This window comes from Vespula vulgaris, chromosome 3 (assembly GCF_905475345.1).
Source record: "Vespula vulgaris chromosome 3, iyVesVulg1.1, whole genome shotgun sequence".
Taxonomy (NCBI): domain Eukaryota; kingdom Metazoa; phylum Arthropoda; class Insecta; order Hymenoptera; family Vespidae; genus Vespula; species Vespula vulgaris.
This window is the reverse complement of record NC_066588.1, coordinates 4,994,923-5,017,500: the sequence shown is the minus strand read 5'-3', so window position 1 is coordinate 5,017,500 and position 22,578 is coordinate 4,994,923. Positions and strand designations below refer to the sequence as shown.

General features: G+C 30.7%; 3 protein-coding genes, 1 long non-coding RNA gene and 1 other non-coding gene across 10 annotated transcripts in view; 4 read left to right on the top strand and 1 right to left on the bottom strand.

Moving 5' to 3' along the window:
• The window catches only part of LOC127062438 (dual specificity protein kinase CLK2), a 14,021-nt gene extending 7,905 nt beyond the window's left edge, over positions 1–6,116 (top strand). The window contains exons 3-9 of one of the 4 annotated variants that reach the window (XM_050990661.1): positions 1,680–1,746; positions 2,427–2,540; positions 2,710–2,800; positions 2,879–3,070; positions 3,200–3,344; positions 3,594–3,844; positions 3,997–6,116. In XM_050990661.1, coding sequence (XP_050846618.1) covers positions 1,680–1,746; positions 2,427–2,540; positions 2,710–2,800; positions 2,879–3,070; positions 3,200–3,344; positions 3,594–3,844; positions 3,997–4,209 — 1,073 coding nt within the window. In that variant the 3' untranslated portion in view covers positions 4,210–6,116. The remainder of the gene's footprint in view (positions 1–1,679; positions 1,747–2,426; positions 2,541–2,709; positions 2,801–2,878; positions 3,071–3,199; positions 3,345–3,593; positions 3,845–3,996) is intronic. The other 3 variants (XM_050990663.1, XM_050990662.1, XM_050990664.1) reach the window with 3 other exon arrangements.
• LOC127062441 (NADP-dependent malic enzyme) lies at positions 6,103–19,594 on the bottom strand. Of its 2 annotated transcripts, none has more exons than XM_050990685.1 (8): positions 19,351–19,594; positions 14,896–15,052; positions 8,375–8,533; positions 7,891–8,253; positions 7,497–7,808; positions 7,033–7,401; positions 6,657–6,951; positions 6,103–6,562 (listed from the first exon to the last, which is right to left on the bottom strand). In XM_050990685.1, the coding sequence occupies exons 1-8, from the start codon at positions 19,401–19,403 to the stop codon at positions 6,447–6,449; spliced, it is 1,824 nt and encodes a 607-aa protein (XP_050846642.1). In that variant the 5' UTR covers positions 19,404–19,594; the 3' UTR covers positions 6,103–6,446. The 2 variants fall into 2 exon arrangements, with proteins under 2 accessions (XP_050846642.1, XP_050846641.1); XM_050990684.1 differs by lacking the exon at positions 19,351–19,594 and adding an exon at positions 17,232–17,426.
• LOC127062451 (uncharacterized) lies at positions 9,876–11,658 on the top strand. The gene is made up of 2 exons (XR_007781139.1): positions 9,876–10,709; positions 10,956–11,658. It is a non-coding gene; the product is annotated as an uncharacterized LOC127062451 (long non-coding RNA).
• LOC127062448 (signal recognition particle 19 kDa protein) lies at positions 18,899–22,578 on the top strand. 2 transcript variants are annotated; one of them, XM_050990696.1, is made up of 3 exons: positions 18,899–19,014; positions 21,815–21,864; positions 22,054–22,578. In XM_050990696.1, the coding sequence occupies exons 1-3, from the start codon at positions 19,012–19,014 to the stop codon at positions 22,445–22,447; spliced, it is 447 nt and encodes a 148-aa protein (XP_050846653.1). In that variant the 5' UTR covers positions 18,899–19,011; the 3' UTR covers positions 22,448–22,578. The 2 variants fall into 2 exon arrangements, with proteins under 2 accessions (XP_050846653.1, XP_050846652.1); XM_050990695.1 differs by lacking the exon at positions 18,899–19,014 and adding an exon at positions 21,585–21,730.
• Trnap-cgg (transfer RNA proline (anticodon CGG)) lies at positions 21,550–21,621 on the top strand. The gene has a single exon. It is a non-coding gene; the product is annotated as a tRNA-Pro (tRNA).

Below are 22,578 nucleotides of genomic sequence, written 5' to 3'. Positions count from 1 at the left end.
ACTATTATAGAAACCGAGGAAAAAAAAAAGAAAAAGAATTTATAAAAGTAATAGAAAAGAAAGAAAGAAAAAAAAAGAATAGAATAGAAAAGAAATAGAGGATACGTTAAATATAAAGAAAAATAGCGAATAGAGGGAGTTTCGTTCGCGTTATCTCCTCGACACACATACATAACATATAAACGTCTTCCTCGGGTTGACGTGGTTTTTATTGTCTACGAATCCGCCTTGGCATTTACTCTCCCTTTTCTCGGCGGTTATTTCTCTCTCTCTCTCTCTCTCTCTCTCTCTCTCTCTCTCTCTCTTTCTCTCTTCTCTCTCTCTCTCTCTCTCTCTCTCTCTCTCTCTTCTCTCTCTCTTCTCTCTCTTTCTCTTTCTCTTTTTCTCAATCACTCTCTTACTCTGTGTATTTCTAATCTTTATTTTTATCTCTTTAATTTTTTTCTTACTACACACACACACACACACATACACTCACATATATAAATATGAGTATATATATATTATATATACAAATAAATATCTGTATGATATATATATATCTTCTATTTATCTATTTTTCTTTTTCTCTCGTTGCACTTTCGTCATTAAAAATATATATACATACACACACACACACACAAATTTTTTTCAATGCACTCTTAACACAATGTACACGTAAAAATGCGCGATCTTCCTTTTTCCAACGTCGAGTATCTTTCTCGCTTATTTAGATACGAGATTAACCGTCCGGTGTGGGACAGTAAATGCCTCTTCCTCCCGTTCACCATACTGCTGTCTTCTTTGATTATTATTAAAAAAAAAGAAAAAAAGAAAAAAAAAAGAAAAAAAAATAGTGGGCTTAGGACACTAGTAATAGGGGTCGACCAAGTAAAGTTTAAAAGAAAGAAAAAAAAAGAAAAGAGAAAAGAAAAGAAGAGTCAGCAGCAGTGTTGTGTCGAATATTATTTTCGAGCCGACCGTACGAACGATACCGTTTTCACTCTCTTTCACGTCCGTTCATTTATATGTATATATACATACATATATATATTTATATATACCCGCGTATATAAATGGATCCGACCGAACGCCCACGCGGAAGAAGTCTCGCTCTCGTTTCGTCTCTCGAACACGTCCTTGCTTTCCTTCGGGAAGGCTTCCTCCTTCTCACCCCCATCACTACCCTTTTCTTCTTTTTTTTTTTTTAATTTTTCATCGATTTTTAATTGTCAAAAAATAATTTTTTCTATATACACACATATCGGTCGTATGGTTCCATGAATCATCAATTTCTTTTCCTACTTTATTTCATTTTTTTTTTCTGTTTAATTTTTGGAAATATATTGTTCTTGAAAATAATTTAACAATTGGGCATATCTTGAAGGTGAGCAGGAGGTTGCCCCTCCCCCTTCCTATCCGAATGTTTTGTCAAGTTTCTTTATCTTTACCTTTCTCTTTCTCATTGTCTATCTATATCTATCTTCTTTATGTATCTGTTTTTCTTTTCTTTTCTCTCTCTCTTTCTCTCTTTTTTTTTTCGTTCTTTTTCTTTTTCTCTTTCTCTTTCTCTTTCTCTCTTTCTCTATTTTTTCTCTCGGTACACAATACGCGATACGCGGTAATCGAGAACGAGAGATCTTTCGTGGGCGCAAGGTCTGTGTCGCGCCGTATAACTTACCCTGTTTTTTACATTGCAGATAAAGTACTGGCCACCCTAGGAGAGGGTACTTTTGGAAAAGTTGTCAAGGTTAAGGACATGCAAATGTAAGTGCCAGCTCACATAAACACCTACGTAGGTAACCTACTCGCGCGTATATCCTTTACTTCTTTGGACATGTCATTTTTATATATATATATATACATACATACATACATACATACATACATTGTTATTATCATAAATTTTCTTCTTCTATTTATCCTTTCGCGCTCGCGAGTCTCACAAGCCCCAGGAGTAAAGGCACACACGAACACAGAGAGATATACACTACTAACGTACATCCTAAGTGGCATATTGTACGTGGAAACACGAATCGCCTTTGGGATATCAGAAATAGACACGCTCTCTGTACTGTCGTCGCGAGTAGTCGCAATAATAGGATGGCCTTGCACTTTGTTTTACCAGGCAACTGTCGTACACGCTCTCTCGGCGGCGTCTTACAAAAACCGTCGTAGGTGAAAAATCGAGCGACGAAATTGCTTAGAGGGATGAAAACTCACTCTCGGCTATCTCGTCTATTTTTAATTTGAACAAAAAAAAAAAAAAGAATTCTTTTTACCATCTCGATATTTTTGTTGTTCAAGAAGAAAAAGAAAAAAAAAAAAAAGAAAAGAGACAAAGAAAGAAAAAAGAATGCCGCTCGTTCGAGAGCATAAATATGGTCGAATGAATTTTCAACGTTTTTCGTTGTTTTATTAACGCTTTGATTACTTTTCACACGCAGGGATCACGTAATGGCTCTCAAGATTATCAAGAACGTCGAGAAGTATCGAGAAGCTGCGAAACTTGAGATCAATGCTTTGGAGAAGATAGCCGCTAAGGATCCTGAGGGACATCAGTTAGTATTTGAAATGCAATTACCGGCCTCGAGAGGAGGGCAACAGTGAATCCCTCTTTGCGAAATCTACTGTTCGCTCGTTTTAGTTCTTTTTCCTTTCTGTTCTTTTTTTTTGTTTTTTTGTTTAATTGATTTTAATCATACCTCTGTGTCCGTCTGTGTGTTTCAGTTTATGCGTAAAAATGTTAGACTGGTTCAACTATCATGGACATATGTGTATCGCCTTCGAGATGCTTGGGTTGAGCGTTTTCGATTTTCTGGTAAATATATAATCTATGACGAAATATTAAAAAACAAATAATACTTATATTTTATTTACAATTTATTTTGCTAATAAGAAAAAAAAAACCATGTTACAGAGAGACAACAATTATCAGCCTTATCCGTTGGAACATGTTAGGCATATGGGTTACCAGCTTTGTTATGCTGTTAAATTTTTACACGACAACAAACTTACGCACACCGATCTTAAACCTGAAAATATCCTATTCGTAGATTCCGATTACGAAAGCACGTACAATAGTAAAAAGGTGAGTCATTTTTTAATGTCATTTATTCGTCAGGTATTACACGATCTCTCTCTTGCATCGAAAAAACGTTTTCTGTCTCTCGACCGGTACGTACACAAAGATGATCAATTGCTAAACTTTTTCAAAAAGTTTTTTCTTTTTAAGCGAAAAGATGTGAGGCGCGTTAAAAGGACCGACATCAGACTAATCGATTTTGGTAGTGCTACGTTTGACCATGAACACCATAGCACAATTGTTAGTACAAGACATTATAGAGCGCCTGAAGTCATTTTAGGTAAATAAATATAAATATTTAAGTTGGCCGATAAGTAATGCGTTGGAATTTTTATTAGTTCATTTTCAAATAAATAACACCAATATTTTTTATATCGAAAATTCCGACATTACTTATCGGTCCGATATATAATAGAATCTTTTCCATTAATCCTTTTCTTTTTCTTTCTTCCTTTTTTTTTTCTTTCTATTTTTCTTCTCTTCTCTAATGACACGTATAAAACGAAACATCCTTTTGTCCCTTTCGCAGAATTAGGATGGTCTCAACCTTGCGATGTATGGTCTATTGGTTGCATTCTATTCGAATTGTACCTGGGTATAACATTATTCCAAACGCACGATAATCGTGAACATTTGGCAATGATGGAACGTATACTAGGTACAATTCCACACCGTATGGCAAGGAAAACGAAGACGAAGTATTTCTATTACGGTAAATTAGATTGGGATGACAAAAGTTCAGCCGGCAGATATGTCCGTGACAATTGTAAACCTTTATATGTAAGTTAATCCTTGATGTGTCAAGAATAATTTTTGTTCGTTTTTCTCGTTCGAACATTTAACGAGTTATACAAAATTGCAATACATGTTTCTTTTTTACCTTTTCTAAAAAAAAAAAAAAAAAAAAAAAAAAATTGTTCTATTCGCTACAGCGTTATTTGTTGTCGGACGACGATGAACATCGACAACTATTCGATCTTATTAAAAGAATGCTGGAGTATGAGCCATCGCAAAGGATAGCATTGAAGGAGGCCTTGCAACATCCGTTTTTCGACGCTCTTCCAGCGCATCAGAGATTAACCGATCCACGTGCGGCTGGTGATTCACAACAAAGTCATGAACGATCGCACTCGCTCTCTCGATGAAGCTAGGAAAGGGACCGACTTCCGTACTGGACAGACACTAATAATAATAATAATAATAATAATGAAAATAATAATAATAATTATAATAATAATAATTATAATAATAATCCATTTTCAACGATATTACTGCCCTACGTCTTTGTACTCGCTTTCTCTTTACCTCATTTTTTCTCGAATTGCTCAACGATGATTATTATTCTTAATCGTTGTCATCGTTGTTATTCTTGCTCAAAAAGAACCCGATGACATTTCGTGATGAAACACTTTGCACGAAGACACCCTCAAAAATGATTGATTGGAAAGAAACGAACGGAAAAAATAAGTAAATAAGAAAAATAAATAATAATGATATAACTGCATGTTTTTTCTTCCTTTTTTTTTCTATTCTTGTTTTCTGTTTTTAGAATTCAGTGATATTTACATAAAGAGCCTATGAGAGTTGGTACTAGAGAAAAAGAAAGCGAGTACTGCGATGACAAGCAGCGACGGGGGTTAAGGGACGGATAGGAGAGATTTGTTAAGCCAAATGTGGTGGAATTTGGACTTGATCGGGAACGTGGTACACGCTCGTGTAATCGTACATGACGTGTGTATGACGTGTGATATATCCCGACGATTCGTAGGGCCTTTTTCACCGGGTCGATCTTGACGCGCGTTAATATCTCGTGGTTTATTTCTTGGACCACCAATAATAATAATTAATAATAATTAATAATTAATAATAGTAATAATGATAGTAATAATAATAATAATAGTAATAATAATAATAAATAATAATAATAATAATGCTAAATTTCAAACGCACCAAGATCCTTCTCTTTAACTTACTGGTATCGGAAGCCAGTTTGTTATAATATGTGTGTGTGTGTGTGTCTGCTCAGTCTAGCGTAACAGAGTCCCAAATTGTAAAACACACATTTTCTATAAAACACTCTTCTGTACATTTTGCCTTTAATTTTATTATGATGTTATTATAGATGAACAAAGTTTGAAGTAAAAGAAAAAGATTACTTGAGAGGGGAGTCGGGGAGGGGGGGGGTTTGTAGTTTATAATCTATTTGTTATAATGACCGTGCCGAGCTGTAGTAGTAAGTATCGGATTCTTAGGATATAAGACGGTAGACGATTGCGTACATGTTTGAATAAAAGAGGTTATATAGAGAAAGAGAGAAAGAGAGAGAGCGAGATTGTGAGAGAGTGAGAGTGAGAGTGAGAGAACGAGCGACGAGTGCATTGCGTGAGAAATTAAAATGAATGCCAATCCCATTATCACGAAATATATACACTATCGTTCAAATATCTAAGTGATATAATTATTTTACGTGATAGAATGCTCTGGATGAAATACATTATTATGGTGTATCATCTTGAAGCACAGAGAAAACGTATTTATTCATTTCTTCGGTTGGTTATCGAGTTTTATCATTTTTTATGGAACGACTTGATTACCCTTGAATTTATTATTGTACTCTCTTGCGTCTGAAGAAGAAGAAAAAAATAAAATAAAACGTCGTTTGTTCTTCTATTGACGTAATACAACGAGAATATATCGTCAATATATATATATATATATATATATATATATATATATATATGTAATATATATGTGTATATACACACATAATGTGTGTGTATATACATATATATCTCGCGTCTTACCTCATTTGACGATGTGTGTGAGATACGTGTTATTATATTTACATGTACGAAAGCATTTCTCGACTAGTGTTATGTCGTCACGAGAAGTGGTACTAACGCAAGTGTTTTCTCTTTGTTCTTAGTTTATTATTATAAAACGCGAAAGAATTTTTAAGTTAGCTGCTCTCATTACCACGATAAGAGGGGAATGCCTAATTAACAGAAAGTACTGTTTCGATTAGTAATAAAAATACGTTTCTTCGAAATAATCGAACTAGAATTTTTTATTTCTATTAGTTAATACAGTTGTACCATACCAAAAAAACGAGGGTAATTTACAAAAAAAAAAAAAAAATCAAGTATAAGTTATAACTTGTGTCCTATAGCGTAAGATAAATTTTGATTGATAGGTTTGTTGTTTGTTTTCCACATTTTTTTTCTTTTTTTTTTTTTATACAGATACATTTGCCCGATCAACAGGCTTTCTAAATAACATTATTAGTCGAATAATATAATTTTAAACAATAATTTAATTAACTCGAAACTTTATATACGTTGTATACGATGTTAAGTGTGAACGCGAATTTTTATACGAGAATTTAAGCTTTTGGCCATTTATAAGTTGGTGGGATAGATGACTTGTATTCTGTATCGTATAACTGTGCTTTGATAAATTCCATGTGATCTTTAGGCTCCGGTAGAACAGTTGCGAATGCTGTAAAAAAGAAGAAGTAGATATCGATTACCCAATTAGTGCTCCTTTTCATGAGAGAAAAAAAAAGTTATATAATATTGAGTATATTACTTACAGCAACGATAAGCGTATTCCATAATTCTAGTTGCTATACACAAAGAACATTTTTGTATATCTGCCAGAGGTGGATACAAAGTACCTTTATCCAAATCTTCTTCCGTTACCAAATCGGAAACGACTTCGGCAGCAATAAGAAACGTTTCTTCAGGAATAATTCGCATGCCAGCGCAAATTGCAGCAAGTGCTACACCAGGGAATATATAACTGTTATTTCCTTGGCCAGGATAGAAAGTTTTGTCATCGATTTTGACTGGCTGGAAGGGCGAGCCACTCGCGAACAAACATTTTCCCTGTGTAAGTTATAAAATTAATCAAAGATAGATAAATTGATTGGAGGTGTAAATTTTAAACATATATATATAATGTATTACCATCGTAGTCTTGTAAGCTTGCTCGGCCGTACATTCGGCTTTACTGGTAGGATTACTCAAAGCAAAGATCACAGGTCTTTCGTTATTGGATGCCATTTCTTTTAATATTTCTTCGTTAAAAGCACCTCCTACCGCTGAGGCGCCAATCAATACAGTTGGTTTAGCCATTTTAATAACGTCCAATAATTTCTCCACAGGTTTTTCTTTCCTGGCAAACTGCAACTTGTGTTCCGTAAGTCCACCACTTGGACGATCCTTAACAACCAATCCTTTCGAATCTACCATCCAGATTTTGTTCTTTGCTTCCTCTTCGCTTATACCTTCCTTCTGCATCGTCATTACGCATAATGTAGCGATGCCTAATGAAGCCTAAAATCGTCCAATCATCACAGGTAATAAAAGCAATATTTATTACTGATAATAATACGTAATTTTGTATCAATTTCATTCGATTATATACAAACCTCTCCCGCTCCTAGGAAAACAATGGTATTTTCGTGAAGCTTTGTATTCGTTACTCGAAGAGATGCTAAGAGACCAGCTACAGCAACGGATGCTGTGCCTTGAATATCATCATTAAACGTACAATAATGTTCTCGATACTTGATCAAAAGTCTGAAGGCATTAGCATTTCCAAAATCTTCAAACTGTATCAAGGTATTTTGACCGTAACGTTTTACTACTGCTTTCATGAATTCATCCAGAAATTCGTCGTATTCCTCGCCGGTGACACGTTTATGTCTGTGTCCAATATAAAGAGGATCGTCCAATAACGACTGTAAATAATAATAATTATTATCATTATTACTCTTAAATACTAAAGGAAAATTAATTCTTAAAAAAAAAAAAAAATCTTACCTGTGTATTAGTACCAACATCAAGTGTTATCGGAAGACAATTGTGTGGTTTGATACCAGCCAAGGCTGTGTAAAGAGCTAACTTTCCTACAGGGATTCCCATACCGTGTGCTCCCAAATCACCGAGTCCAAGTATCCTCTCGCCATCGGTAACAACGATAGCGCGTACATCATGTTCAGGCCAATTTTTTAAAATATCATAAATGTATCCCTTGTCGTGTATGCTTATGAACAAGCCACGAGGTCTACGATAAATCAGACCAAACTTTTGACAAGCTTGACCAACCGTTGGTGTATATACCAATGGCATCATTTGTTCGACGTTGTCCATAAGTAAACGGTAAAATAATCTTTCGTTTCTATCCTAGAATATAAAATAATGAACTTTAGTATTGTAAAAATTTAGTAAATGTAAAAAAACAACAAATATTAACATGTCTCTATCGAATACTTATGATCATTTATTTTAGAGAATAAATACATACCAGTAGGCCTATGAGGTAAATATATTTAAGAAGGTCATCAGGATAACGTTCCAAATTCAAACGACAAAGTTCTAATTGTTCCTCCTGAGTCTTCACAGCAGCTGGTAAAAGTCCATGTATACCAAGTAACTGTCTTTCTTCTATACTAAAGGCCATTCCCTGAAGGTAAAAAGATTTCTTTTTTTTTTCTTCGATCAATAATTTCATACTTGTCGATGACTCAACATCCGCTATAAATCCGCCATTAATCATAATATAACAGTTTATTTAAAGGTACAATATTCGAGTTACGAAATTAGAATTAGTCTGTTCGTTGACCCAGTTACGTTGGATCCATCGATCTTTTTTATAGAAAGCAAAGTATACTTACATTCTAGATTCGTTATTACAGTCGTAATTTTCATTGTCAGCCACGAGGCAAATACATAGTGATTTCATTTCGAAAAAATTACCCTTAGGGTATTTTCCACGATTTTTATGATCAATGTTTCTAAGGATATATCAATTAGAAAGATATTTATAATCGTTGCAGATATACATTATATAAGATTTCTTATGTAATAGTTTGAACATTTTCTGTAATCGATGTATGTTTTATTCGATGATGCAATACACAGCGCGAGTCATTTAATTAGGAGGATTTAAACATCTTGATCGTTGAAATAAAAGAAAGAAATCAAGTAAATAAATAAAAAAAATTCTTTCAATTAAAGAATTTCTTTTGAATTTTACAAAAATTTCTTAAAAATTAAGAGTTGGAAAAAAAAGCTTTTGAAAGAAGCATAAAACATAAAAATTGTTTCTTTTTTTAAATTGAAAACAAAATGAAATAATTCAGGTGTTGTTATCTAAATGTTTCATTCTACACAAGCATTCTCGGTTGTGTTTATCGCCAGATATATTTACGATTATTTTTAAATATAAAAAGTGCAAAGTATTAAATCTTAATATCAACCAAGACTGTATTCATCATATGGCATAAATTGTGGTCTCGCTTTTTATGAGGTCATATTTTAAAATCTTACTTCTTACAAACATAGAAAAAAATGTGTATGTATTTATATATTTTCATTAACTGAAATAGATGTGTTCTTTTAAGATCTCATAATGTTCTACGATCTCTAAAAGTATAAATATGACTCTGTTCTTTAATTCACATCATCGTATATATAAACACGTACGATTTCATTAACTTAGGCATTTGCAAAAATTCAGCAGAGACGACTAGATTATATTTGACATTTATTATAATTCACGATCTTTTTGATGTCATGAGAAAAAAACTTTTCGATCGACATAAATGTTAGCTTTGCAAATTTTTATGTATTCCTATATATCAATAACGTTTACATATCAAGCATATGAAAATATAAAACTTCGAAACTTTCGAATACATTTATTTTCTATATTTATTTTATCTATATTAATATGTATATGTACATATATATATATATATATATATATATATATATATATATATATATATATATCGGAAGTTTGTAATCCTCAAAAAAATCGTTCAATTCGGATCAACGTACGATAAATTGCAGAAAAGTGTTATCAAATCCTACATATCATCATCATTCAAGAAATAATTAAAATTGAAATATCTTGAACGTGTTTATGCAACGATTACGATAACTAGCATAATCATGAGTAGTATAATTATAATTGTCTAGACAATTTCCTTTTGAAATTGCACTTTTTCTTTCTCTCTCTCCTTTTTTTCTTTATGCAAATCGTAGAGCAAAAGTTCATTCGAACAATCGATAATATAATCAATTTATTCGTATAGTTTCCTTTGAAATTTTTTCTATGAATTTTTTTTTTCTTTCTTTTAACAAAAACCATGGAATTCGCTCTAAGAACCAAGATTAAATCGGAACAATTGTGGTTGTTGATATTAAAAGCATAATTTTATTTCAAGAGAAAGGAAGAGAGGGGACAGATGTATACCATGCCACTTGTATTTTTCCATAGACGTCGGAAGCGGTCATTGACAACGAGACTCCGTTTGATAGTCGTCAACTAGACGACTCACTGACTACAATACTAATCGACTTCTATAAATCGTAATAGCCATAAGACAGCGACCTTTGCAGACACATTCTCTTAGAAGTTCAATACGCGTGCATGCATATTTTCTCGATAAAAAAAAGAAAAAGAAAGAAAATATATATACGAGTAAAACTTGGAATTAACATTTGGATTTATTTCTATTAAATTATATTAATTAAGAATAATTATTGTTATATCTACGATCATTTATATTATTTACTAAATTTCGTTGAAGTTTCTTTTTCAGGAGGAAGTTTTAACCGTGTACGTATATATAGTACGTATATTTTTTTTTTCTTTTCCGAATAAAAATTTTTCAGAAATTAAAATAGAATTTTGATTATTATTAGATTAGATCGAATAAAAAAAGGGAACAATTATTGTCGTCTAATAATTTATTTTATTTATCAATTCTCATTCAAATTTTATCACTTTTATTCACTTGTAAACGTATATGTGCATCAGATTATAATTCAAGGAAAAATTATTGTTATACTTAATAATATATAATTATATTTTCCAGGATAATGTTGATGGACAGAAGCAAAGATTACGAGTGGAAAATTTTTGTTTAATTTCATCGAGTAGATAGCTGTCAGAAATTTTATCTCATCTAATCTAGTCTATTGAGATATTCAAGAGCACAAATCGATGATTTGAACGATTAGTTTAATCATATGGTTCGTAAGTTTTTTTCATTTCTTAATTTGTCACAGAATCATTTCACGAGATAGACGATGGAACGATCAAACGAATCATATCACGTTAGTTAAAATACACATTTTGTTTCTTCTATTGATAGTAGAACCAATAAATGATAAAATTCGCTTGAAAAATGAACGTAAAGCGATAAAATTCCATTTCGAATTTGAAGTGCATCTGTCAGCGTATTTCATTTTCGAAGTCGTGCAACTCGGAAAGTAAGAAGAGTCGCGTCAATCATTTCGATGAACCGTATAACTTATCTTTTGCTAATTCAGTTATATTTAAGCTAATGATAATTGGACAATCATATAAATAAACTCAACAAATTGTTTTCCTCTATAATGTTACTATAGAATATATTATTTCTCAAAATGACTGTCAAAGATATAATTTTTTTTTTTTTTAATTATTATCAATTTATTAAACTCTTTATCATGCAAATATTAATTTTCCAGAAAATTTTTATTTTTCGCATATAAATAATCTCCAGCAAAGAAAAAAAAAAAAAAAGAAAAAAAGAACTGATAGATCTATATCGACATATTGTAGGCGTGTCGCAAATCTCGATGCAAGAAAGTTCAAAAGGATAAAGAAGGAGCAAGAATTAAAGCAAAGAAAAAAAGAATAATAATAGTAAACGTGCGAAGCCGTGACAATTACGGTGAATGTCGAAAGGATGCATCATTGCAATAATGAAAAGAACAAAAAAAAAAAAAACAGGAAAAATCGAAGAGAAGGAAAAGAAATGTTTTTAAGTAATACCCTGCCGTCCAATGCAAGAAGTGCTTCCGGTACATTTGGTGTACGAGCTTTGTCAGGACTAAGACTCCACCAATCGGTCTCCATGTAAAAAAAAATGCTCACTGATGACACAACTATTTTTCTTTATTCTTCTTCTTCTTGGAGATTTCAAATCCCATGACAAACAAGTGAACGTGGAAACGGTTGCCGGGGTTCTTGACTCTCTCGTGCTGGCGACCCTCCTCCGGAAAGTCGCTGGTCGACCGATCGATAAAGGGAACCCTACGATTTCTTCGATGCAAAGTAACACGCGACCTTATTGCAATCACACACTACGAAGTTGTGCAAATATTTTGAAAATCAAAAATGAATTGTTTTTACGAATGAAAATGTAGTAAAAAAAAAAAGGTAAATAAATCAAAGATGCAATAAGCATAATATGTTAGATGTAAAATAATCGATGATGATTTGATAATTTAAATTATTGGATTGAAAGTATTTGAATCTATTGTAACTATAATCGATGATCATTGATATTTAATCTCTTTCACTATAACGAAGTTGATGAAAAAGTTTATAATATCTGATGCTTTAGTTCGTTTTGTAAATTATTATTATTATTTTTTTTTAACTTTTTAAGTTATATCAAATTAATATAAAGTGAATTATAAGTGATTATACGTAAAGATAGTCTGTCGGTTGTCACAAAGTTATCAAGATATGCTACGTTCACTCATCGTTAGAGTTTTTAATTTATGTAGAATTTTAGTGGGTGTGTCTATAGTCACCTTTAATTTATAGTTATTGTTAACTAATTATAATTAATGTTCGTAAATTAATTGTTATATGAATAATCAAATGACATTTTTAATATTTTTCAATTAATCATATATCCATCGTTCATGAATGTTCAAATTTTTACTATGGATTCGCATTAAAATAAAAGATATTTTTGAAAAGAACAAGTTTGTTATCAAGTGACTCATACGTAAGTCCTATTTTACAAATTTTTACATATTTATTTTCATTATTTTTCTTTAAATGTATTATATAAGGAAAAAAGATTAATACTCGAGTGACTTTAGAGTTAATTATATATGTACAGCGTGACCTTACATAGAACGTACTTGCGAATATGCGTTGCGACAAAGTTCAAAAAAGACAAAATGAGCATGATGTCGGATAGTTACTGGAATTGTATGAACGTCGAGTAAAAAGATACAACGAGTATGCAGGAGACACAAATACGGGGTGGGTCAAAAGTTTCTAGATGTTGCGAAAAATCGATTACTTGTTTTATGAGACTTTTTTTTATTTATTTTTTTTTTTTATAATATTTAATTATAACATTTATACTGATCACTTACATTACGTGTTGATATTTTGTTATAAATGATGACTACTTATTTTACAAAATACTTACTATCGATTAATAAAAATACAAGTGATATTATTTTTTATACCGTAAAAAATTTTCTATTAGTTAACAGTTCTATTATTTGAGTTTTTTAAGTAATTATTAGAAATCATCTAAAAGCTTTTGACCTATCTTGTACGTTTTCATAAATATTTTATGTTCAGTCAATATAGAAATACGATCATTTTAACGAAAATTCTATTAGATAAAAATTTTTGTAATATGATAATTTTAATGTTAATTTGACTAATAGAATATTATTAGTTAAATAAACAAAAAATATATTTTAAATAAAACAAATTAATGAAATTAATCTAGTTATCAGATACCATAAGTTCAATAGTGCTACAATCTTTGCAAACAATTGTGTAATCAGATAAAAGTCATGTAATTTTCATGGAGACTATCTCACTGATGAGTGATTATAGATTACAGAGATAGAGAGAGAGAGAGAGAGAGAGAGAGAGAGAGAGAGAGAGAGAGAGAGAGAGAGAGAGAGAGAGAGAAGAGAACACTTGACTCATAAAAAAAAAAAAAAAACGAAACAAGAATTCAAAGAAACGTGGAATAAAACGTGAAAGTATAAAGAAAGATGATCTTTCAGAAGTCCTACGTGACGGTGATCGCGTCGTCGTGAACGGGTTCAACGAATTTACGTTCTTTCAAAAGGTAGTTTACAATACTGTTTCTTTATTGCATCAGATACCGAGAAGCACCTCTTTCTAAAAAAAAATTTTTTTAAATATCCGATCTGTCGAAGATTTGCTTTTTTTTTGTACTGTCCACATTAATTACAATTATGTATTTGATATGGATAATATAAATAATTTCTCCTTTTTATGTAATTTCTAAAAGAAAAAATTATTCGTATGAAACTACAATAGAGGTAATCGTTAAATTGTCATCAGGTTGACATTAATTCTCGACACACCCTATACACACACACGCGCGCGCGCGCACACACACACACACACACACACACACATTCTTTCGCTGGTGAAATAATTTTTTTGTAAACGAAACCTATTGTGAATAATTGAACAACGCTAACGTAGGAAGAGTATGATTCTCAGCTCGATACGCTCTATTCCTATCTGACCGTAAATTTTTTGATGGCGTATATATACGCTTCTTATATCTGGGCGTATATACGCCATTCGGAGCGAAATGAAAGTTAAGCGTGCAAATCATTACGAAAACCGTAAGCAACAAGTCCTACATTTATTATTTTATACGTCAGATCGATATTAATTTTCGACACACCCTGTATATCATATTCAGACTAGAAGAAATCATTAATAGGACCCTAAGCAACAAGTTTAACCCTCTATGATAGACTTCGAAACGTTATTTTGCATACGCATTCACGTCATAGATTACATTGCTAAAAAAGTTTATACATTTGTATACAACATTTTGGTAATGCGAATGATAATACACGTTGTATTTTCTATGACAGTATATATTTATTGATCGAAAAAATAATCGCGATATACGATATACCGACGAAGTTGACATATAAATTCAAACTTGAAATAATCGATTGTCTGGGATGAATAAGTAATTGTAATATAATAAAGATAAAATAGTAAGGTCTTACCTTGTTCAACTGAGGATTCTTAATATGGTCGATGCCACGAAGAAGGCCATGACACAGAGCATCACCGGCTCCAGGTTGACCAAGGCGATCACGTTCGAGGTTCGACATCGTCAAAGGTTGTTTGGTCTTTGAAGTAACTCTTGAACTGCTTTGAATCCTGCAAACGAAGTGCGAGACTGAACACCGATTGCAGATGCTCGTCGGTAGGGTAGAACGCAGTAGTGCCATGACAAGGTGAGGTTAGAATGTGTGGGGAGTATGAAGGATAGGTCTCAAGGCTGTACACGCATCGATTCGAATTAGTGGCACTAAGAATTCATTGTACTTATTCGACGTTACGTTTCTTTCTTTCTTTCTTTCTTTTTTTCTTTTTTTGGGGGGAGATTTATTCTTAGAAATATAAATGCATATATATCGTTATTAGATTTATATATAACAAATTATCTTGACGTAAGCGATATATATATATATATATGTGTATATATATTACGATTACACAATCAAATTTTGATCGAGCCAACTCGTCTCGTGTCATGATTTTTTATCTTATCTTTTAAAATCAATTTCTCTCCTTTCTTCTTTTTTTTTCTTTTTTCTTCTTTTATTTTCAATTTTTACCCAGTCATCGAATTTATATTAGAAAAATTCAATTAAGTTCAAAAATGAAAAAAATGCGAATTCTCCAGTAGAATTTATATTAAAAGAATTTATATTGAAATATCTTCATTAATTTCCTTTTTGTCGATGCAAATGTTATTATTATTATTTCTTATATTGTTGTCTATTAAATACGCGTTGCGTTTATGTTACTTTAATTTTGTATAAGAAGAATATTTTGTAAGGATAAGGACAATTTCAATTGTTTTTCAACAATTCGATAATTCAATTGTTTTTTTCTATGGGTGCCTAACTTGATATAGACGCCCCTGAAAGAAACGATCAGATGATTCTCTGGCGTACGACCGCGCAATGCGCAGTCGTGTATTGTCGCCCATTGAGCGACGAGCTTTACGTAAAACGACGTAGATAATCGTGAAATTATTTACCAAATTATCAGCCAAAGAAACTTTTAACTTTGATCAAACTTTCAGTTCAAAATTGCAAATAAAATAATAAGAGACATAAAAATACATATATAAACATTTTTTGAATGAGTGTATATGTTAACAAAAAATGCACTTGCATATCGTACACATATACACGCATATGTACACACATACCTCACGTATATACAATCGTATGATTTTTTTTGTTTTTAAATTACAATAAAAAGCGTAGGAGTATCATTTTTAAATAATTTACAAATTTTGTTTGAAAAGACATTGATATTAAATTTTCTTCTAACATTAATTATTTATATATTTTTATCGTATTGACTCGATAAGATTTTTATCATGATACAATAATAAGTATCAAACGATAAATATTATGATATTCTAAGAGAGTCTTGTTCTTCCTCGTTATTTCTCAACCTATTCTATTATTTATCATGTACTAAAAGCACGATAACTAGTGATAAACCTATAAGTGCACCAGGCGGTGCACTTTGCACGATGATTAGTAAAATCGTTGATATGCATCCGTAACTTGTATAATACGCAATCTTTTAAGAGAATATATATAAACTATCAAGCTTTTTACTATTATATACATATATATATATATATATATAAAGAAAAAAAATACGTAACATATAATAGTTTCACTATATAAAAAGAAAAAGAAATAATAATTTTCTGATGACAGAGTCTAATAATATTATTTGATTATTATTATTAATTTTTATTTAGGATAATCCAATGTGTGTGAAATTTCAAAGAAAATTACTTTTTTCATATAATTCTCAATCTTTATTCACAACTAATTTTTATTTATTTCAATCGTTTTTTTTTTTAGATCTTTTTATTAAATAATTACTTCAGTAATCTCAAAATGCGTAAAGAAATATTTAAAAATAAAATAAATGATATAACGAATATCTTTTCGATATAATTTATAATTAAATATTATATATGACATTTTTTACATAATATATTTTGTATACATATATTCATTATATATATATATATATATATATATATATATATATATATATATATATATCAAATATATATCATGATATACACACTTCACACATTATTTTATACATACACTACACATACACATGCACACATTATATATAATTTATTCGTATATTCTGTATATTAAAAAATATCTTCAACGCGATTATCTTGAGTATTAAAAAAAAAAGAATGGATGAAACAAATGAAAAAGAAATAAAATAAAAAAAGACAATGAAAATTTCTTTTCTTGAAAAAACACGATAAGAAAATTACCCGTTAATAAACAGCTGATCGTCTGGGTAAGTAGCAGGTTCAAGGTTCTTGGTAACATGATTCAAACTGGTCGATCGACGGTGAAAGGCAAAGTAGTATTGTTCAACTAACCGATCGAACAAACGTTTCGAGGTCATGATAAAGAATTTTTCTAAGAAACTGTCACTCTCGTTCTGTTCGACATCGCACGATATACTGACCAATATTGCACGAACGATCGCCTTTAACTTGGATTAAAATTGACTGACACGGGATAATTCAAATTGGCATAAGTTTCATACAAGTCTTTTGATAACGATTTTAAGCGTGTATTATTATCATCAACTGACGTCAGACATACAACACGCGGGAACATACTATCGTATGTTAATTCATAAATTTTAACTGTGTTTCTGAAAATTATTTTTTCTTTTTTTTTTTTTTTTATTTATTTGTTTTAATTTTTTTTCATTCTTTTTTTTTCATTTTTCGTAATCACAGGTCAACCGAATTTTTGGTGTCGCGAGATCATTCGTTACTATTAAAAAAAGATATTTTAACGAATGATTTCATTAGTTTGATCACAGTAGATCTTTCCGGGATTAATTAATACGCTCGATGAAAGAGAATTTTTATTTTTATTTAATTTTGTTTTTATTATTTTTTCTTTTTCGTTTTTGATTTATTTTTTTTTTTGCGAATGTACGTCGGTCAAGAATCGTACGATCAAGTTCTCTGACCATAGCGACGATAACGGACATTATAATAAAAATATATTTGATCTACAGTCAGAAGGATATCTCACGTACGACAATTATAAATTGATCGTATGACATCGATTATAGATCGGAGGTTGAATCATGTTGCACACACACACACACACACACACATATATATATATACAGATACGTATACACGATTAAAAAGAAAATCATTCTTTATATTATGTAAAATTATCGTGAAATAATTCGTTTGCTATGAATCTCTATTAACAAAGAAAATGAAACATTAGAAATTTCGTCGATACGATTGCGTCACCTACATATTCGAAAGGCTAGTCATACTAATCTCCGAGCTAATCCTATCGAATTAGAAAGGACAGGTCCACTTGAATTCACTCTCGAAGATCATTTAGAATGCATGCGCGTATGATTACTGTATTACTGTAAATGTCAACGACCTTAAAATATTATCGAACGAAATCGTGAAATATGAAAGTTCATTTTTAAGAATAATTTTGTTCTCCATTTTTATGATTTCATTCTCCATTTTTGACAAAAAAAAAAGAAAAGGAAAAAGAAACATAATTACATTATCAACATAAAAATAAATATCCAAATAATGATATTACGTTACGATTGATATATTTAATAATACAAAGTACAATCGACAGAGTCTATTTTTGTTGTGATTGGATCGATCGATCAAAATGTTAAGAACGTTTCTTTCACGAATTTTTATATTAATTTATCGAAGAAACCTTGAGCTGGATTCTAATCTTTCGTGACATTAGACTACATGTATGAGGATCATGATTCCGCATTTCATTGATATCTTAAGCACTTATATACATCGATAAATCTTTTCGAGCTAAAAAAAAGGAGAAAAAAACCAGCTTACGTTTTTCTAAACTTATATAAATAGTGGATGATGTTAGATAAGGGTAATTTAATACGAACGATAGACGAATCAACATCGAATTGAAAATCAAGAACGATCGGTAGAAAAATTCGTCTTATTACATTTTTTTTTTTTTTCTTATCACTTCACGTATATTTATTATCCGTATTTTTATTAATTAATGGTAAGTATTTTGTAAAATAATTTGTCAATATAGATATATTAATATTTTGATCAAGTATAAATAATTAAGTGTCAGAATTAAGCGTCACTTATATTACGTATCGATATTTTGTTATAAATACTGACAATTTATTTATAAAATAAATACTGACCAAATATTTAAAGATACCGATCCAGGTGCGTTTTCTTATTAGATTAGATTGTAATATAGATCGGAGGCCGATTTTCTAAATACGATTTAAATTATTTGGGAAAATTAATAAATAAATAAGAAAAATTGTTTAAATTAACAAAATAATGAAGCCGTGAATTACACAACGATTTAAATTTGACTTACATCCTGCTATTTCGTGGATAGTTTTGAAGCTCCTTCGTATTTGTACTACCCATGATAGAAGCTTTTATTAATTAATAATTAATCCACACGATTCTCTTCTTGTTCCATAAAAACTATACGAAATATAATACGACCCTAAGTTTTAATGTCGAGGTAGATAAGATAGCGACGAATAATTCAACGATATTAGTGTCACTTTCGTCAAGTGAAAACAACTCTTCCGATCGCGAAGAAATCGCGAACGTGACTGCGCCACATGGAAACGTTCGAGAGAAGGAACGTTCGTGCTTGCCAAGCGTAACGGTGCCGTTGAAATCGGCCTTAAGGACGTAATTTCGAAAAACGAATGATTAATTCATTATTCGAATAACTATAACTCAATTTACAACAACAATGATCGTTTTAATTTGTAATTAATGAAATTTAAAAAGAAAAAGAAATTTCGCAACGTTCAGAGAATTATTTACGCGGGCAAGACGAAGAAGAAGAAGAAGAAAAAAAAAGGAACAAATAAAAGAGAAAAGAAAAGGATTTTTCTTTATCTGAGAAAAGAAAACAAGAATAAAAATATTTGGATTTTTGTTCGATAAAAAGTTCGAACACAAAAAGAAAACTCAATCTTGTAAATTTGTGCTGTTTAATAAATACGATAGCAACGTCTACGATACTAATCACGTACAACTATTCCTGATGACTTTCAAAAAATTAATTCACGATGAAACAATAATATGATTCATCATAGATATTGGTAACGTAACGTGAAAAATATTAGAAGGAAAACGGAAAAATTGTTATGACAATCTTTACTTGATTTTCATTGAATATCAAATACTGATTTCGTAATAGAATCGTTCGATTAACGTAAATACATTATATATATATATATATATATATACGTTATATAGTAATCAAGCGCGGATTCTCTCAAATGCATATATACATGTGTTTATACATTTTATTACAAAAGAAATACGGAGAAGTAAAGACGTCTCATTTCGAAATTCTAAAACGAGGTCATTTCGTGGTCTACCTTTTACTATAATCTAAATAGACTATAATTTACTAAAGAGTTACTTGAGATAACACTAATTTATCTTTTTTTTTATGAATTGATAACGTTTGTTACATTTTCTATCATGAAAATAATTAATAATAATACATGAAACTTTTATGACATTTGATAAATTCAAGGTGGTGGTAAGGATAAGAAAAAAAAAAGAAAAAAAATAAAAAAAAAAAGATTGAAGAATCTGCGTTCTACCTTCCGAATGAACTTATGCTCGACGATGATATCCATCTAGAAGCAGCCTTGAATTGAAGCATTCACTACTTTCCACAGTAGCCAATCTTCGATCATTTATTCTTCAATTTGCGAGTGCTTTCGAATTTAAACGAAATCCGGTTTTTTTTTACATTTTACAAATTTAGAAAAGAACGGTTGAAAATTCCCGTAGATGTTGCTTCACTTAACTAACTTCATGAATAATCAAATTTTTTTTACGATCGTTTAGAATTTTGCGATTTATCGAATTGTCTTTTTTTCTTTTTTTTTTTTTTTTTCCACCGAAATGAAATTGTTCGTGTCGTATCGTACGTTAGGATTATTAAGACTTTCATTATAACACTTTTTGATAATTGTTCATTAACGTTGAATTTAGCGCGCTGTGTGAAAGTAACTACATATGTATGCATGCACATATGTATATGTATATATAAACACATAGAAATGGTTACATACCGTGAAGCGAATCAATTAATATCTTCTTCCTCCTTCTTTTCTCTAAAGTTGGTTATTATAAAGATTTTTAAAATGATTTCGTTCTAATCTCCTTTTTCTGCGAATTAATAAACCTGGCTACGTTTCACTTATTTCTTTTAGAAATTGGGAAATATTTGCTTTGAGATAACCTCATTTCTCTCTTTTTTTTTTCTTCTTCTATAATTTGGTTTTATTGTCAGTTGATTTTTATTTTTTTTTTTTTGTTATTTTTTATTTTTTTGTTTTTTTTAATACGTCAAGCGCATTTCAGGTTATATATGTTTTCAATTACTCTAGTATAAAAAGTTTGATTTTAAAAGTATATATATTATGTGGTAATAATTATGACGTAATGTAAGAATAATATAAATATTTATGTAATTTAAATGATATATGGATTATATAAGTTTAATAATGATATTGGTTACTTCTTGTTACGTGGCTCGTTGGTCTAGGGGTATGATTCTCGCTTCGGGTGCGAGAGGTCCCGGGTTCAAATCCCGGACGAGCCCAAGCCCGTATTTTTTTTTCTTTCTTATATTCAATAATTATAACGTAGTTTTTTTTTCTTTGTTTAAATCGTTGAATGATACGGATAAAACGATATTAGTATTGTTTGATGTAAGATCGTGATTAATAGCAACGATTATATTATATAGGTTATTTATTTAGTATGTGATTGGTTATACGAGTTTTTGTTGATAGAACATGGCGCAGGTTTGGAATCCATCAAAGAAACACAGCGAATTTGCAAGGTTAGCTTTTTATCTGTTGCGAATAAAAAATATATGATTTTTCGTATAACTTCCTCGATAGATGTTTTAAAAAAATGCGCAAGTTTTTACTTTTATTCAGGACACGTGTTATACGTGTTCCATCTGTTTCCTAACCTCTTTTACTTTTTCTCTTTACAGCAATATGATATTTAATAATCTTTTTCGTAGATGGGTGTGCATTTATCCCGTGTATATAAATAGTAAGAAGACTTTGGCCGGTGGTAGAAAATTGACTAAAGAGAAATGTGTTGAGAACCCTACCGCACATGAAATTCTGGATGTACTTCTAGCTACAGGTTTTAATGCTCGTTTGGAAAATAAGTTACATCCACGTGAACGTAGTAAAGAAATGCCATATTATGGACGTGTACGTGTACAGTTGAAACAAGACGATGGAACACCAGTAAGGCCTGATTTTCCTACTAGGGATTCCCTTTTGCTTCATCTTGGTACTACAATACCAAAGTTGAAGACCCGTCAAGGAAAGCAAGCTTCTGGCGATCAATCTTCTCAGTCATCTGCTTCTTCATCTAAAAAAGGAAAGGGTAAAGGCAGAAGATAATAAAGGGTTAAGAAAATATTGCTATGTATTAATAAATATTTTTCTTATTTATTTAATAACAAATTTTGTAACATTTCATGTAACATATAAAAACAAATTCCAGTATAATATACATTCTATTATAATGTTAA